At 44.1% G+C, this 19,440-nt stretch overlaps 1 protein-coding gene across 2 annotated transcripts in view; it reads right to left on the bottom strand.

Moving 5' to 3' along the window:
• Positions 1 to 200: 200 nt before the first annotated feature.
• Positions 201 to 19,440, bottom strand: part of LOC140187828 (N-terminal EF-hand calcium-binding protein 1-like) — a 198,934-nt gene continuing 179,694 nt past the window's right edge. The window contains exon 15 of one of the 2 annotated variants that reach the window (XM_072243620.1): positions 201 to 575. In XM_072243620.1, the coding sequence (XP_072099721.1) occupies positions 487 to 575 (89 nt within the window). In that variant the 3' untranslated portion in view covers positions 201 to 486. Of the gene's footprint in view, positions 576 to 698; positions 785 to 19,440 lie in introns of those variants that run through there. The other variant, XM_072243631.1, reaches the window with a different exon arrangement.

Genomic DNA, 19,440 nt, shown 5'->3' with positions numbered 1-19,440 from the left:
CCCTGAACCCTCATCCACAGTAAAAAAACAGACAATAGCAATCCCCAATCCCCTCACCTGCAGAAAAAGCAGTGACAATAACAATCCCTGACCCCCTCAATCGCACAAAGAAAAACAACAGTAGTACCATAATCCTGAACCCCACCCCCCACCCTTACGCACAAAAACCAATATCAAATACAGTCTAATAATCACACAAATCTCAGAATATCAGAAACATCTTTATGCCTGGATATGAGGAGAGTGGCTGCATGAAGACTGTGTCCTTCCACAAAGAGTGACCACCATTCCGGGGCTGAGTACCACCGATCCGGCAGCTGACTGTCTCTGTTGGGAGCCATCATTGAGATCCTCCGCATTCAGCTTGACGCTTCAGTCTTCTTCGCTGCTTCGAGGTGGAGTTGCTCATGACCCCGTGCCTCAACTCTGGTCTTTTCCACGAGTCAGCTTGTACTCTCGGTCCTTTTTGGCTCTCCCTGCCATCTCTCATCTCCACGAGGCAGTTCTCCGGACACAGCAGAGTGCTGAATCCTTTGATCGTGTTCCAAAATGAACGTCACAGGCTCCAGCAGTTTCTGTAACACAAACAAGACAAAGAACAAGCAGAAGGTGTAGAAAAAGTGAAATAATTGGAGAGATTTGCTACCTGGGAGATGTTGCCCAAGGAATCAATGTTCGCTGGTGCCATCTTGACCAGAAGTCCCTCCCTCTTGTCTTCAGGCTCCTGCATCTCCTCCTTATTGTTGGTCATGAGAAGAAGACTTGTCCTAGATGGTGACGGTTCCTAATAACGGAAAACACCTTCTTGAGGTATCGCGTTGGAAGATGTCCATGATGCTATACCTGCATGTTAACCTTTTGCAAATTATTCACAAATACGCCCAAAATGCAGAATAAAATGTCATAGCTACAGGGAAAGTTCAGTACAGGCAAATAAGAAGGTGCAAGGGCATGTCAAGGCAAATTCTCTACAGCCAGATGGTGGTGATTCTGTGGAATTCATAGCCACAGACATCTGTTGAGACCAAATCACTAGGTATATTCAAAGTAGAGGTTGAGAGATTCTTGATCAGCATAGGCATCAAAGGTTACAGGGAGAAGGCAGGAGAATGGGGTTGAGAGGGATAATAAATCAGCCATGATGGAATGGCAGAGTAGACTCAATAGGCTGAATGGCCGGATTCTACTCCTACATCACATAGTCTTTTCGTGAGGTCAAGAGTTGTTTGCTATACTTTCAATAGTCAGCAGATTTCGTAAGCATACTCTGGTTTACCTTTAAACAAGTTATTTACTGTATATTTATTATAACATGTTGAGGCACACCACTCTTCACATTCCACTTGTCAGATAAGGGCTGGTTTATCCTTTTCCTGCTTCCTGTTACCCAGCAAGTCTTTGATCCACACCCCCGAGATCTTTCATTTTACACTCTGACCTTTCAAATGGTGTTTCATGAAATGTCATCTGGAAATCGAAGTTCATTGTCCTCAGTTTGCCTTTTGTTTTGCACAGATTATGCCAATAAAATCCTTTCGACATGCCTATGTGCCTTATAATAATAGCACCATGAACAATAGCTTTGTACAATCTTGTACGGTATAATAAATATAAGATAACAGATATATCATTTCCTGCTTTCAGTTTCCCTCCCTTTGCAATTAAATGAGTTATATATTTTTTTTTACTTCCCTATTTAACACAACCTTCCTTTTGAAGCATCTGCCCTACTAAGCTGTGCCACTGTCACTACCATGCACAGGTGTCTTTTAGGTGCAGTGCTCTCTCAAGTGGCTTTTAAAGATGGTAGCGTAGTGGTTCGGAAAGTGCTTTACAGTACTAGTGACCCAGGTTCAATTCCTGCCACTGTCTGTATGGAGTTTGTACGTTTTCCCCGTGACCGCATGGGTTTCCTCCCAGGTGCTCTAGTTTCTACCCACAGTCCAAAGACGTACCGGTTGGTAGGTTAATTGGAAATTGTGCCCTGATTGGGCTAGCAGTAAATTGGGGGATTGCTGGGCGGCGTGGCTCAAAGGCTGGAAGGGTGAATCCTGCTCTGTATCTCAATAAATAGATGGCACACTGATAGTAGTGTGACCACTCAAGTCAAAGATGACGTTCTCCTAAGGAGTTGTCAATTGGTGAGTTCTCAGGTGGCTTTAGAGACCAATCCGGAATCCACACATCCAGCTTGTTAGGGTGGATTCCCTTAATGTAGAGTGCTTTTGTGTGACTTGGTTTAACATGAGGAGGGTGATCACTGGCAGTCAACACACGGTTCTCACATGGTCTGTACATACCGGTTAAAGAAGCACAACAGCGCCTCTTTCACCTCAGACGGTTGAGGAAGTTCAGCATGAGTCCCCAGATCATATGGACTTTCTACAGGGGCACGACTGAGAGCATCCTGACTGCCTGGTATGGGAACTGTACTTCCCTCAATCGCAGGACTCTGCAGAGAGTGGTGCGGACAGCCCAGTGCATCTGTAGATGTGAACTTCCCATGATTCAGGACATTTACAGTGATAGGTGCGTAAGAAGGGCCTGAAGGATCATTGGGGACCTGAGTTACCCCAACCACAAACTGTTTCAGCTGCTACCATCCAGGAAACGGTACCGCAGCGTAAAAGACAGAACCAACAGGCTCTGGGACAGCTTCTTCCACCAGGCCGTCAGACTGATTATTTCATGCTGATACAATTGTATTTCTAAACTATATCGACTGTTCTGTTGTTTATCTTACTGTATATACTATTTATTACAAATTACTATAATTTGCACAATGCACATTCAGACAGAGATGTAACGTAAAGATTTTTACTCCTCATGTATGTGAAGGATGTAAGAAATAAAGTCAATTCAATTCAATAAGCTTCAGACAGTATCTCTCTTGTGATCTCAAGAACTCACAAACTTCTCCATCACGTCAAGGTGATGATCCTTGGAGAAGGGAGATAACATACCATCCTGGTCAGGAGGGTTGGGCTGGATGATGCTTATTCCTTGATGGAGATCGATTACCCAGCTATTGTTGCATTAGTTCCTGTGGGATCATTCTCCTCCTGTGGGGTGGAGCTTAGGAGGATGATGGCGCCTAGCAGCAACTCCTCTGCTTGCATCTTTGGAAACAGCTTTATTTCTATCTTTGATATCTCTTTTTTCCCTTTCAAGGTTCTTTTGAAGACCCTGACCTGGAGTTACACACTGACTTCGGTGCTTTGCGGAAATGGGACCCGCTCTCAGGGCTTCACAGCCGGCTGCTTTTCGATATGCCAAGGACGCGGTCTGGAGGTCTAGTGCGCCTTCAGGGTGCCGGATTTTCGTGGCTCTGGATACGGGCGGATTCAAAGCTGGTGCTGCCGCCTGATGTGTCGTGGGAGTACATGCAAGATCGAAGGCAGCAAGCTGGCTGCTGGCTGTGTGTCCAGCGACCCGAGCTCTTTGGGCACAGAGAATGGAAAAAGCAACAGACTTTTAACACCATATCTCAGCGAGTTGTTTTGTTATGTCCCCCCTCTTGCTGTGAAACAGGGTCACCTTTTTCTCCCTTATTAGAGAGAGAGAGAGAGAGAGAGAGCCTGTGGTATGTTGAATTACCATGTGAACAAGTAGTTATTTGGATACTGCAAGTCTGTGTCTTTATTGAAGCTTTGCTACACGCTTAAGTGCTCGGTGGGGGTTGCCGATGCTTTTTTGCTGGTGTGGGGGTAGTTGTTTTGCTGCTGCTTATACATGGGAGGGGGTTTGGGAGGGCTTTGGGAAGCTAACATTTAACTTAGGATATAGAAACATAACATAGAAAACCTACAGCACAAAACAGGCCCTTCGGCCCACGTAGTTGTACCGAACATGTCCCTACCTTAGAAATTACTAGGGTTACCCATAGCCCTCTATTTTACTAAGCTCCATGTACCTATCTAAAAGTCTCTTAAAAGACCCCATCGTATCCACCTCCACTACCGTCACCAGCAGCTCATTCCACGCACTCACAACTCTCTGAGTAAAAAACTTACCCCTGACATCTCTTCTGTACCTACTCCCCAGCACCTTAAACCTGTGTCCTCTTGTGGCAACCATTTTAGCCCTGGGAAAAAGCTTCTGACTATCCACATGATCAATGCCTCTCATCATCTTATAAACTGTTATTAACTGTCATTCATTCTTTGGGACACTCCTCTGTTTTTGTGGATGTTTGCAAAGAAAAAGAATTTCAGAATGTATATTGTATACATTTCTTTGACATTAAATGTACCCATTGAAATCTATTGAAACCTATTGTACTAAGTGCTTTAATGGTTCAGAGAATGTATACAGTAAACCACCTGCAATTCTTGCTCTTCACAGACATCCATGAAACAGAAGAAAACCCCAAAGAATGAATGACAGAAAACATTAGAACCCCAAAGCCCCCACCCCCTCCCGCACACAAGCAGCAACAAAGCATTAACCCTCCCCCACTCCTTCCAACAGGAAACATCAGTCCCCCACCATCCACCAACAAGCAATAGCAAAGCCCCCAAAGAGACCATGATCTAGGTTCATCAAAAAATACAGTACATAACCCAGGACTTCCATGCCACAGGCTTTCTCTCTCACTAGCAAGGGAGGGAGAGGTGTCACCTGTCCCACAGCGAGAGGGGAGAGCAAATGTTCACTGTTTTGATGTCTGCAGCATCACTTTTATTTCAAAGTTCTCCTTCTCCAACTCAAGAATCGGCAGCAAACACTCTTTCTCTCTCTCTCTCTCTCAACAGATTGTTTGAGTACAGAGGCCTCTAATGGCTACATCTGCTGTTTCAATGTTCCGATCTCCTGCGATGCTTCAGTTGGAAACATTGGTGGGGAATTGCTTGTCTACAAGGCCACGTAAGGACGCACCTCACAGACACATGTCTCCTAAGCTGCTCCTGGAGATATTGAAAAACGGCTGGTCAGTGAGCTCTAGGAGTGAGAACCCACTGCCGTGAAGAATCGCAGTTTGAGTGCAGCTGTAGATCACAGACTTCAACAGAACCCCAGCCATCTTGTTGCATTTGCTATATTTTAAATGTGACCATGCATTGAAAGCCCTCAACAGCTGTAAAGCATTGTTCAGTTTCAAACTCAAATTTAATTATCAATCAAACATACATAAACAGCCAAACGAAAATTTCAACACAGTGCCAAGTCATACACAGCACAAGGCATATATAGCCCATATAGGATAGGAAGCTACACTGCCTCTGCACGCAGGCAGACCGCCCTACTCCGATACCTCCCACTGGGCAGCTGCAAACAGGCAACGCACCATGGCTTGAGGCCCAGACCGCGCTACAACTGACACAATACGGCCACTCCGCCATCCATCAGCGCCTTTCGTCAATAAACCAATTGATTGGACTTGCAGCATTCCACACCACCAATGTCCAACAGGGTCTTGTGATCAACAAGAAAAGCAACTGAGCCAATCACTCGCTATTAAGCTGCACAACGCCTTCGTGTACCGACGGCTCCTGACATTGGCAGCATCACAGTCCGCACCAAGTCCAGCCCCATCAGTTTCTCCGCCAGCTCGCTGATGGGGCAGACCTGCAGTACTTTAAGTTGTTAATGTCCAGCAGGGTCTTGCGATCATAAAAGATACATTTGAAAAAAAGCAATAACACCTTTGGTTGACCCTGTAGAAGCTGCTGCATTCTAGTACGCCGCCAATCTACCCGAAGCCTTGCAGGGTATTCTAGTCACTGAACAATCCTAGAGCAATACATGTGTTTTATTAAGGATCAGTTGTTGATATCACAAAGCAGGCCGATGTACCAGACAAACAGTAAGAAATACTTAAGGGTCAATCATAATACAGAACATAATATAGAACATAGAACTTTACAGCACAGTACAGGCCTTCATCCCCCAATGTTGTGCCGACCTTTTAATCTACTCTAAGATCAATTTTTTTCTATAACTAAGCCCCTTCAGTCCATTATGACAGTGCTGGCTATAACAGTGCAATTATGGCCAACTGCATTCCGAGATTAGGAAAAACTTCTTCACACAGAGAGTGGTGAATCTGTGGAATTCTTTGCCACAGGAAACAGTTGAGGCCAGTTCATTGGCTATATTTAAGAGGGAGTTAGATATGGCCCTTGTGGCTACGGGGATCAGGGGGTATGGAGGGAAGGCTGGGGCGGGGTTCTGAGTTGGATGATCAGCCATGATCATAATAAATGGCGGTGCAGGCTCGAAGGGCCGAATGGCGTACTCCTGCACCTATTTTCTATGTTTATATGTTTCTAGGCATTTTCTCATTTCCTGATCCACAGCCTCAATGGTGACGGTTTATCGAGATATTGGTTAGTGCCAGAAAAAGGCCATCAATATCATGACGGATCCCACTCAACCCGCTCATGGACTGTTCGTCACACTCCTATCAGGGAGGAGGCTACGTAGCATCCACACCAGGACCACTAGACTCAAAAACAGTTACTTTCCCCAAGCATTAAAGCTGATCAACACCCCTACCCACTAACCCACTCTTCTGTACCCCCAAGCACCAGTACTTTATCATTTCCTGTCAGAGTGTAGACCCACTCATCTACCTAGCATCATTTTGTGGACATACAATCAGTCTACTGTATGTATACTCAATAAATTCATAGAAAAATAAACATAAGAGAATCAATGAAAGATCGCACCATCTTGGGCATTCAACCAGTTTGCAAAAGACAACAAACTGTGCAATACATAAAGAAAAAAAATAAATAAATAAATAAGCACTAAATATCAAGAACGTGAGGTGAACAGTCCTTGAAAGTGAGTCCATTAGCTGTGGGAACATTTCAATGATGGGGCAAGTGAAGTTGAGTGAAGTTATTCCCTTTGGTTCAAGAGCCTGATGGTTGAGCGGTGGTAACTGTTCCTGAACCTGATGGAGTGAGTCCTGAGGCTCCTGGATCTTTTTTCTGATGGCAGCAGTGAGAAGCAAACATGATCTGTGTTGTGGAGGCCTCTGATGATGGAATTTATTGTTTAGATTTTAGGATTTATTTAAATCTTACATCCATCCCACAATGTGAGGGAGTAAAAATCTTTTGTGTTATGACTCTATTGCAAAGTACTGACATGTGAATTTAAAGGTCTCAAGGCCTGTAGAAAGAAGCTTCCCATAGCCTGTTGCTCCTGGCTTTAATGTTGCGGTAGTGTTTGCCAGACGGAAGCAGCTGGTTGGGGTGACTGGTGTCCCCGACAATCTTCCAGCCCTTCTTTCTGCACCTGCTGCAATAAATGTCCTCAATTGAGGGTAGTTCACGTCCACAGATGTGCTGGGTTGTCTGTTCCACTCTCTGCAGTGCCCAGCGATCAAGGTTGGTGCAGTTACCGTACCAGGCAGTGATACAGCCAGTCAGGATGCTCTCAGTGGTGCCCCTGTAGAAGGTCTTGAGGGTTTGAGGGCCAATCCCGAACTTCTTCAGTCGCCTGAGGCGGAAGAGACTCTGTTGTGCTTTTTTTGGCACACAGCCCGCGTGTACTGTCCAGGTGAGATCATCGGCGATGTGTATACCAAGGAACTTGAAACTACTCTCCCTCTCAACTGCAGACCCATTGATGTTGATTGGGCCGAGCCTGTCTCCGTTCCTCCTGTAAACCACAATCAGCTCTTTTGTTTTTTGGACTTTGAAGGAGAGGTTGTTATCCTGGCACCACTGTGTCAAGGGTTCACTCTCTCCTCTGTAGGCTGTCCGATTACCGATCGAGATAAGGGTGATCAAAGTCCTGTCATCTGCGAATTTGATCAGCAGATCGGAGCTGTGTGTGGCAGAACAGTTGTGAGTGTAAAGGGAGAAGAGAAGGGGACTCAGGATACAACCCTGGGGGCACCTGTGTTGAGGGACAGAGGGGCAGAGGTGAGGGAGCCTATCCTTACCACCTGTCAGCAATCTGATAGAAAGTCTAGGATCCATCTGTACAAGGTGCAGCTGCTTTCCTGCAACAGTGTTTTGTGAAGATGTGCTCAATGATGGGGAGGACTTTACCTTTGATGGACTGGGCCATATCCAATACCTTTTATAGGGTGTTCCCATACCAGGCTGTGATGCAGCCTGTCAATATACTCTCCACTACACATCTATAGAAATATGTCAAAGTTTTAGCTGTCATGCTGAATGTTTGCAAACTCCTAAACAAGTGGAGATGTTGCCGTGCTTTCTTTGTCATGGCACTTGCATGCTGGGCCCAGGACAGGTCCTCAGAATTAATAACACCGAGGAATTTAAAGTTGCTGACCCTCTCCACCTCAGATCCTCTGGCTCATGGACCTCTAGCTTCCTTCTCCTGACAATAATCGGCTCTGCCATTGAGTAAGAGGTTGTTGTACATCATCACTCAGCCAGATTTCCAATCTCCCTCCTGTAGGCTGATTTATCACCACCTTTGATTCAGCCTACCAAAGCGGTGTCATCAGCAAATTTGAATATGGCTGTGGTTAGCCACACAGTCATAGATGTAAACAAGTACAGCAGAGGACTAAGCACACAGTGCTGATGGAGATTGTGGAGGAGATGTTGTTGCCAATCCGAACTGACTGGGGTCTGAGAGTGAGGAAATCGAGGATCCATTTGAGCGAATCAGAGACCAACACCTGTCTACATCTCAAGGTGGTGCTTCCAGATGTGAAACCCACTTGGGGCTAAAGTATTCACTCTCGCCTCTCTCTTATTATTTGCCAGTTACTTTAGTAACCTATGGTTCAAAGTTCAAATTATCAAAGTGCATACAGGTCATCCTATTCTGGGTTGGTGCAAATGTAACAAAACCCATTTTCCCTCAGGATCAATAAAGTATGACTATGACTACTCTATTTTAAGACTAATTTTGTTGCGGGCACTCCTAGTAGAGCAAAGAAATACAATGGAATCAATGAAAAACTACACACAAAGACTTGCAACCAACCAATGTACAAATTAAGACAAACTACACAATTAAAAATAAATCAATAATTAATAAATCCATCTGCCCATCCAGAACATATACCAGAGGCCTTGGGATTGTCAAGGACCTGTCCCATCCATTCCACAATCTCTTTGCCTTCCTACCATCAGGCAGAAGTTACCTCAGTATAAGAACAAGGCTGGGTAACAGCTTCTTCTCCCAGGCTGTGAGACTCCTGAACACTCTGATACCACCCAGTACACATCATTTATGACAGCACCAGTAGCTATTGTATATTTAAATATATATTGTATATGCACTTTACATCAACTTGTACTTCTACAGAATACTTGTATTATCTGTTAATATTATTTTATCTGCTGTATCTGATGTACAGTACACAGTATACTGTGATTTGTATCTTTGTCTCAGAGGAGCTTTGCTTCACTTAGCTGTATACATGTGCGTGGTTGAATGGCAATAAACTTGAACTTGAAATAATGCTGAGAACATGAGTTATGAAGATCCCTTGAAAGGGAGTGTGCAGGCTGCGGAATCAGTTCAATGTTGAGGTGAGTAACGATGGTCCACGCTGATTCAGAAGCCTGATGGTTGAAGGGTAGTACTGTAACTGTTCCTGTGTTTGGTGGTGTGGGACCTAAGGCTCCAACTTGCCAATGGAAAGTCCTTAACTTCATCTAGGAAAGACAACTTGACAATTTTGATTGCTACTGTTGATTCTCTACATGAACTTCTCGATAGGGGGTTAGATCAGAGGAATGTAAGAATCCTAGTGAGACTTCAAAGGATTCTGGGAATCCCAAGAGAATAAGTAACACTTGGGAATGCTGAAAATTTGAGATCTGAAGCTTGACTCAGAACGGAAAAGGATATGTGACAGGGAGTTGGTGAGCAAGGCTGGGTTACAAGTAAGGGAGGATGATGCAGTTAGTGTTAGCCCCAAAGGGCAAAATGCTGGAGGAACTCAGTAGGTTAGGCAGCATTTATGGAGGGGAGTAAACAGTCAATGTTTTGGGATGAGATGCTTCTTTGGGATGAGAAAGGAAGGGCCAGAAGCCAGAATAAAAAGATTGGTGGGGGGGGGGGGTGGTGACAGATAGGGAGGTAGATTTTGGAAAGGTGCAAAAATGACAGGGTTGTTGTCATGGGTGACTTCAACTTCCCTAATATTGATTGGCATCTCCTTAGTGCAAAAGGTTTAGATGGGGTAAGTTTTTTAGGTATGTCCAGGAAACATTCCTGATTCAATATGTACAGGCTGACTAGAGGAGACCAAACTCGATCTGGTACTGGTTCCAGGGCAATTAACCAAGCCAGGTGTCAGATCTCTAGGTGGGTGAGCATTTCAGAGACAGTGACCACAACTCCCTGACCTTTACAATAGCCTTGGACAGGGATAGGAGCAGGTGTTTTGGGACAGTTTTTACTTAGGAGAGGGGGAATTGTGATGCTATCAGGCAGGAACTTGGGAGCATAAATTAGGAGCACAAGGACTCGAGAAATGAACAATGGAAATGTAGATTGTTTAGGGAGCACTTGCATGGGCTTCTGGATAACTTAACCATTAAGGCATGAAAAGGATGGTAGGGTGAAGGAACCATGGTTGACAAGAGATGTGGAGCATCTTGTCAAGAGGAAGAAGGAAGCTTACTTACAGTTTAGGAAGCAAGGATCAGACAGGATTCTAGAGAGTTACAAGCTAGACAGGAAGGAGCCTAAGAATGGATTTAGGAGAGCTCGAAGAGGTCATGAGAAGGTCTTGGTGAGCAGGATTAAGGAAAACCCCAAGGCATTCCACACATACATGAAGAGCATGAGGATGACTGGAGTTACAGTAAGGCCGATCAGGGATCGATGAGGAAGCATGTGCTTGGGGTGGGGAGGAGGTAGGAGAGGTCCTTAAGGAATACTTTGCTTCGGTATTCACCGGTAAGCGGAACCTCAATGTTTGTGAGCATGCTGATGTTAAGAAAAGGGAGACACTGGAACTTTTGAAAACCATTAGGATAGATCCATAGTCTTGCAAGACCAACGGATGCCACACACACAGGATAGATAAGTTCCAGGGGTTGGACGGGATATACGCCCGATTACAACAGGAAGCGAGGGAAGACATCTCTGTGCCTTTGGTTTTTAATCTTTGTGTCCCCACGGGCCACAGGTGTAGTACCAGGTGACTGGAGGGTGGCAAATGTTATTCCTCTGTTCAGGAAAGGGTGTAGGGATATCATCATCATCAAATGACTGTTATACCACTAGTATTTAGGGCAGCAATGAAGGTCCTCCATCTCTGTCTATCCTTGGCCATCTTCTCTATTGTGCCCCAGGTGTGGTTCAGGGATCTCATTTCTGCCTCTTCATTGCTGTTTTCGTAACAATTTTGTTTTACCAGTCGGGGTTGTCAACCCTGAACTGAACTCCCAAACCTGGATGACCGGTGGACAACTCTTAGTCTGGCCTCTACCCTTTGACCTGTCTGGCATGGGTGATCTTACCAAGAGCCAAAGCACAAGGCCCTGACTCCAGCCAACATAGCTCTCTGGGTCATTGAGGTATGCAAGCATCCAAACCCTCCGACAAGGTTGTGGCCATCTTGGAGGAGAGTTGGGATAACCCTGAGAATTATTGACAAGTAAGCCTTACTTCAGTGGTAGGCAAATTAGTGGAGAAGATTTTTAGAAATAGGATTGACAAGCATTTGGAGAAGCATAGTTTGATTAGGAATAGTTAGCATGGCTTTGTGAGGGACAAGTTTGTGCCTCATGAGCTTGAATTCTTTGAGGATATGACAAAACACATTGGTGAAGGTCGAGCAGGGATGTGATGTATATGGATTTTAGTACGGTATATGAGGTAAGGTCATGAAGCACGGGATTCAGGGAAACTTGGATAAGCGAATTCGGAATGTGATTGCCTACAGAAGTCAGAGGGTGTTTGTAGAATTGAATTGACGTTATTTCTTACATCCTTCACATACATGAGGAGTAAAAATCTTTACGTTACGCCTCCGTCTTAATGTGCAATGTGCAAATTATAGTAATTTGTAATAAATAGTATGTACAGTAAGATGTACAACAGAATAATAAATATAGCTTAAAAATACAATTGTATCAGCATGAATTAATCAGTCTGATGGCCTGGTGGAAGAAGCTGTCCCAGAGCCTGTTGGTCCTGTCTTTTATGCTATGGTACCGTTTCCTGGATGGTAGCAGTTGGAACAGTTTGTGGTTGGGGTGATTTGGGTCCCCAATGATCCCTCAAGCCCTTTTTACACACCTGTTACTGTAAATATCCTGAATCATGGGAAGTTCGCATCCACAGATGCGCTGGGCTGTCCGCACCACTCTCTGCAGAGTCCTGCGATTGAGGGAAGTACAGTTCCCATACCAGGCAGTGATGCAGCCAGTCAGGATGCTCTCAATTGTACCCCTGTAGAAAATCCTTAGGATTTGGGGATTCATGCCAGACTTCTTCAACTACCTGAGGTGAAAGAGGCATTGTTGTGCTTTTTTTCACTACACAACCCATATGTACAGACCAAGTGAGATGGAGTGTATTCTGCCTGAAGGTCAATTGATCTGTTCTGGGACTCCTGCTCTTTGTTACTTTTATAAATGACTTGAATGAGGAAGTCAAAAGGTAAGTTAGTAAGTTTGCAGATGGCACTAAGGTTGGTGGGAGTTGTGGATAGTGTGTTGGGCTGTCATAGGTTGAAACAGGATGCAGGGCTGGGCTGAAAAGTGGCAGATGGTGTTCAACCCAGAGAAGTGTGAAGAGGTTCAATTTGGGAGGTTGAATCTGAAGGCAGAATACAGCGTTCTTAGCACTATGGAGGAACAGAGGGATCAGGGGATTCACATCCAAAGATCCCTCAAAGTTGCCACGCAAGTTGATAGGGTGGTTAATAAGGTGCATGATGCATTGGCCTTCATCAGTCAGGGGATTGTGTTCAAGAGCCACGAGATAATGTTGCAGCTCTATAAAACCCTGGTAGGACCACACTTAGAATATTGTGCACAATTCTGGCTGTCTCATTATAGGAAGGATGTAGAAGCTGTAGAGAGCATGCAGAGATTTACCCAGACACTGTCTGGTATAGAAAATGCCTTATAAAGATAGGATGAGCGAGCTAGGACTTTTATCTTCGGAGGAAGGGGGATGAGAGGTGATTTGATAGAGGTGTACAAAATGATAAGATTGAGTAGCTAGCCAGAGAATTTTTTCCCAGGGGGCTTAATGTTAAGGTGATCGGAGGAAGGTATAAAGAGGATGTCAGAAGTAAGTTACTTGCACAGAGTTTGTAAACATACTGTCAGGGGAGGTGGGAGAGGCAGGTACATTAGAGATATTTAAGAAACTTTTATATAGTCCCATGGATGATAGAAAAATGGAGGGCTATGTTAGAGGGAAGGGTTAGATAGAAGGTGCCCAGGGGTAGGTGATAGGCACAGGTTAAAGGGTTACCACAACATTGTGGGCCGAAGAGCTTGTACTGTGCTGTAATGGCCAAACCTTTTAATTTCCATTCCCATTCCTGTAACGACATGTTGGTCCATGTCCTCCTCTTGTGCCGAGATGAGGCCCCCTCAGGGTAGAGGAGCAACACCTTATGTTCCCTCTGGGTAGCCTCCAATCTGATGGCATGAATATCGATTTCTCCTTCTGGTAAACAAATTTCCCCCACCCCCTTTTCCCCTAATCCCCACTCTAACTTCTACCTCTTCTCATCTGCCTATCACTATCCCTGGGTCCCCTCTTTCTTCCCTTTCTCCTATGGTTTACACTCCTCTCCTATCAGATTCCTTCTTCTCCAGCCCTTGACCTTTCCCACCCACCTGGCTTCACCTATCACCTTCCCATCCCCCCACCTTTTTTATTCTGGCATCTTCCCCCTTCCTTCTCAGTCATGAAGAGGGTCTCGACTATCTACTAATTTCCATAGATGCTGCCTGACCTGCTGAGTTCCTCCAGCATTTTGTGTGCATTGCTGTAGAGTTATATGTCTATGTTCTAAAATTAGACGGGGAGTAGCATAGTTCTGTAAGCTAGAATAGACAGGACGGGCTGAAAGGTCGTAAGGAAATATGGGGATGTGGATGAGAAGTTCCAAGAGTAAAACTGAAGGAATGAAATAAGGCAGAGTACCTTGGTGAAAAACACAGAGCAAAAGGGTGGAGAGAGGGTGGGGGAGGGGTGTGGAGATTACATGAACAACACACATCCTTTATTTCAGGGTGGGTGGAATGAGTGAGGAACTCAAATTAGGAATTGACACCTGAGGAGTAGATGTGGAGTCCAGCACGTGCCTCATTGACGAGGAAGCTCACACATTCCCTGTGATAGATGAGGTCGAACAGGTGACTGGGCTAAAGGTCCATTCATTCATTCAAACAAGTAGAATGGTCAGAGCCATATAATACCAGAAAGACAGAAAGATTCACATACCTGAGGCACTGCCCCAGGAAACCCAAACTGGGTTTCTATGAAAAATATACAAATTCCCTGGAAAATTTCTGACCTAATACATTACATGACACAGCACACTTGACTGTTGATGCAAATCAGCAGAGGATGCATTGTAATCAACCCTTTCTTCAGGTAGAGTGAAAAAGGGAACTCTCCAAGCACTTATTTAAAGTGTTTGTCTGAGAATTGGCTAATTCAACTGAAACTTTGCTGTCAAGAAATTACACCTGTTCAAAGGGGGTTTATGTGGGAGGAGTGGAGGGGAGAATGCTGTGACTCATTTTCCAGAGTTCCCCCTTGCCCTCAATTTCCACCTTCTCATCCCATCTCCCTCCCCTATTTTCTACCATCTCACCCACTCTCTCCCCGAACTTTGATAGAGCCACAGAGCACTACAGCACAGAAACAGGCCCTTTGGCCCATCTAGTCCATGCTGAACTATTATTCAACCTAGAGCCATCTACCTGCATCGAAACCATAACCCTCTTCACCCTTCCCATCCATGGATTTATCTAACTTCTCCTGAATGTTGGCATCAAACCTACACCCACCACCTCTGCTGGCAGCTCATTGTGCACTTTCCCTTCGATGTTTCACCATTCACCCTTAACCTATAAATCTGCAGTTCCAGTCTCAGTCAACCTCAATAAAAAAAAAACAGCTTGTATTTATCTTGTCTATACCCCCATAATTGTTTATCACATCTCCTCTCATCCTCCCGTGCTCCAGGGAATACAGTCCAAACCTCTCCCTATAACACAAATCCTTAACTTTCTCTGTACGTTTTTAACCTTATTGATATCTTTCCTTTGTATTCTCCACTCCTTTGCCTACCATCCATCTTGTCCCTCACCAATCCCTCTCTCATCCGTCTTCTACCTTTCCATTCTTCCTTCTGTTTTTTTCTGGTTCCCTTTTCTCCTGTGGTTTCTCACCAACTTATCAGCTCCTCTACATTCTGCCCAAAAGGGAATCCTCTAGAGCAAAAGACAATCTAGAAGAAAAAAGGAGAATTTGAAACTCAACAATGTCTACCTGCTTTTCATGGATGTCCCCTTAGAACAGGGATGAGGAGGAATTTCTTCAGTTAGAGGGTGGTGAATCTGTGGAATTCATTGCTACAGACAGCTGTGGAGGCCAAGTCATTGGGTATATTTAAAGCGGAGTTTGATAGGTTCTTGATTAGTCAGGACATCAAAGGTTATAAGAAGGCAAGAGAACGGGAGGAAAATAAATCAGCCATGATGGAATGGCAGAGTAGAGTCAATGGGCTGAATGGCCTATTTCTGTTTCTATGTCTTATGGTCTTATTCTTATGAATGCCAAAGTCATGGTAGAGCGAACTTGATGGGCTGAATGGCACCACTGTGGGAAGGGTTACACATAAGCCAGATAACAATAAGGAAGAAGAAGCATATTAAAGTTGAGACAATATTCAGACAAGAACCTGTAAATGCTGTGGAAAATGGTGTGCACATCCCCCATATTGTCAACAGGCCAGGTTAATGATTATATTGGACAATTATGTGATAGAAACCATCCTGCAAGAGAGAGATCAGCTGAAAGAGTTGAAGATAGATTGGATAAACATGGTTAACATGAGTGCACCATGTGGGCATGTGGCCAAGTGGTTAAGACATTCGACTAGCGATCTGAAGGCCGTGAGTTCGAGCCCCAGCCGAGGCTGTGTGTTGTGTCCTTGAGCAAGGCACTTAATCACACAGTGCTCTGCGACGACACTGGTGCCAAGCTGTATGGGTCCTAATGCCCTTCCCTTGGACAACATTGGTGTCGGGGAGAGGGGAGACTTGCAGCATGGGCAACTGCTGGTCTTCCATACAATCTTGCCCAGGCCTGTGCCCTGGAGAGTGAAGACTTTCCAGGCACAGATCCATGGTCTCGCAATACTAATGGATGCCTTTACTTTACTTTACTTTATCACAAATATGTTTAAAGGAGGTTTGGATCAATAAGAAGATATAGACTTAGTGGCCACTTTATTAGATACACCTGTTCATTAATGCAAATATCTAATCAAGCAAAGACGTGGCAGCAACTCAATGCTTAAGAGCATGCAGACATGGTCCAGAGATTCAGTTGTTGTTCAGGCCAAAATTCAGAATAGTGAAGAAAAGTGATCTAAGTGACTCTGACTGTGGAATGATAGTTGGTGCCAGATGGGGTGGTTTGAGTATCACAGAAACTGCTGGTCTCCTGGGATTTTCATGCACGACAGTTTCTAGAATTTACAGAGAGTGGTGTGAGAAACAAAAAACATCCAGTGATTGGCAGTTCTGTGGATGGAAACAGCTTGTTAATGGGAAAGGTCAGAGGAGAATGGCCAGACTGGTTCAAGCTGACATGTTGGCAACAGTAACTCAATAACCACACATTACCACAGTGGTGTGCAGAACAGCATCCAACACATCGAACATTGAAGTAAGTGAGCTACAGAAGCAGAAGACCACAAACATACACACAGTGGCTACTTTATTATGTACAGGAGGTAACAAATGAAGAGATCACTGAGTGTATACCCTCAACTACAAAGTGAATTTATTATCAAAATACGTATATGTCAGCATATACTACCCTGAAGTTTCATTTTTGCAGGCATTCACAGTAGATAGAAAGAAATACGATGGAATCAATGAAAAGCTGTACATAAAGTTGGACAAACTGTGTAAATACAAAACAAAAACTAACAATAAATAAATAAATTGATATAGAGGGCATGAGTTGTAAAATCCTTGCAAGTGAGCCTTTAGGTTGTGGAATCAGATCAGAGTTGAGGTGAGTAAAGTTAACCACTCTGGTTCAAGGGCCTGATGGTTGAGGGGTAATAACTGTTTCTGAACCTGGTGGTGTGGGACCTAAAGCTCCTGTATCCCCTTCCTGATGGTAGCAGAGAGAAGAGAGCATGGGCTGGATGGTGGAGGTCCTTGATGATGGATGCTGCCTTCCTGGGGTAGTGCTCCTTGTGGGTGTGTTCAATGGTGGGAGAAACCTTTTCCCTCTCACATTTAAGAGAAGTTTGGATAAGTACATGGATGGGAGGATTATAGAGGGCAAGAGTCCAGGTGCAGGTTGATGGAAATAGGCAGAATAATAGTTCAGCACAGACCAGATGGGCAGAAGTGCCTGTTTCTGCACAGTAACGCTATGACTCTATGAAATAATACACACACCTGTCTCAGTAAATATCTGAATATGATGTGGTGCAATAGCTTTAACTCAGTGTTAAATAAGGAGATCATATCCCTTGCATCCAATGTGTTTTATTACTTACATTACATTATTTCACTTACAGATAAACAGTAATATTCTAAATAACCCACTAATGCAAATGTGTAAAGAAATCTGTAATGTTCCAAAATCCCTCTGACAATATATCTCTTAAGAATGCTCCATCATCCACAAATGAATTTCCAGTTCTTCTGCACAAATCTACATTTCTATCTCTGCACACAGGCTTCCTGCCATGGTCTCTCTTTTTTTAAATTCACTCTTTTGTGTCAGAGGTTTGCCCAGATGATGACAGCCACCGAATATGTGTACCCATGCTGACAGACCTAGGGGCCGGGAAATCCTTGGCTAAGGACAGATGAGAACCACAACATCAAAAATGTATTTTCTTTATCCCGTGGGGAATATAACAGAGCTAGCATCCAGAAATACATATTTCAATCCACTGCAACAGAGGAATTTAGACCATTAGACATACACTCAGTTGCCACTTTATCAGGTACACCCGTACATGTACTTGATGGGGTGGTTTGAGTATCTCAGAAACTGCTGGCATCTTCACACACAACAGCTCTCGGGTTTACAGAGAATGGTCCAGTGAGCAGTCGAAAATGCCTTGTTAATGAGAGAATGGTCAGACTGGTTCAAGGTGACAGGAAGGCAACAGTAACTCAAATAACCACGTGTCACAACAGTGGCATGTAGAAGAGCACCTCTGAACACACAGCACGTTGAACCTTGAAGTGGATGGGCTACAGCAGCAGATGACCATGAACATACACTCAGTGGTCATTTTATTAGGTACAAGAGGTTCTGAAAGAAATGGTCACTGAGTGTAGATAATGGCTAACATGACTATAATCTCACTTTCTATGTAGGCATGGTAACATCAAACCTCCTTGTCTAACAAGAAAGCATCAATCACTGCCTCAAAGATATTCAGTTTCCACTCTGCTATGGGGAAGACATTTCCAAAGATTCAAAAATTTCTGCAAAAAAAAAACAAAATTTGCTTCACCTCTGTCTTAACAGGACAACCCTTTGTTTATAATTAGTGACCCCTAGTTCTAGATTCTCCCACAAAGGGAAAAGCACATCTATAGTGGAGAAGAATCTCAGAGTTGTATACTACATACATACTTTGATAATAAAGGAACTTTGAACCTGTCAAACCCCCTCAGAAGTCTATACATTTCAATTAAGTCCTCTCTCACTTTTCTTAACTCCAGCACATACACGCTTAACCTGTCCAATCTTTTCACTGAAAAAACAATTCCAAGCCTTAATCCATTATAAGACAATAAGACATAGGAGCTCAATTAGGCCATGAGTCTATGGAATCTGTTCCACCATTCTATCATGGTTGATTTATTAACCCCAGTCTCCTGCCTTCTCCTTGAAACATTTGACACCCTTATGAATCAAGAACCTATCAACTTACACTTTAAATGCACCCAATGACTTGGCCTCCACAGCTGCCTCTGGCAATGAATTCCACAGATTCACCTCCCTCTGGCCTGAGACTCTTCTACTATAGGAAACATTCTCTGCACATTCACTCTATCTAGGCCTTTCAGTATTAGGTTGGTTTCAATTGGGCCTGCTTTTCTTTCTCTAAACTCTTGCGAGGACAGGCCTGCCCATAGGTATCAAACTCTCCTCATGTGTTAACCCTGTCATTCTGGAGATCAATCCCGTAAACCTCTTCCAGATCCTCTCCAAAACTGCTCACACTACTCCAAATGTGCTTTAACCAATGCCTTATAAAGCCTCACCATTATATACTTGCTTTTATATTTCTAG

The sequence above is a fragment of the Mobula birostris genome, chromosome 2 (assembly GCF_030028105.1).
Source record: "Mobula birostris isolate sMobBir1 chromosome 2, sMobBir1.hap1, whole genome shotgun sequence".
In the NCBI taxonomy this organism is placed as follows: Eukaryota; Metazoa; Chordata; class Chondrichthyes; order Myliobatiformes; family Myliobatidae; genus Mobula; species Mobula birostris.
The sequence above is the reverse complement of the archived record's forward strand: the minus strand, read 5'-3'. Positions and strand labels throughout refer to the sequence as shown.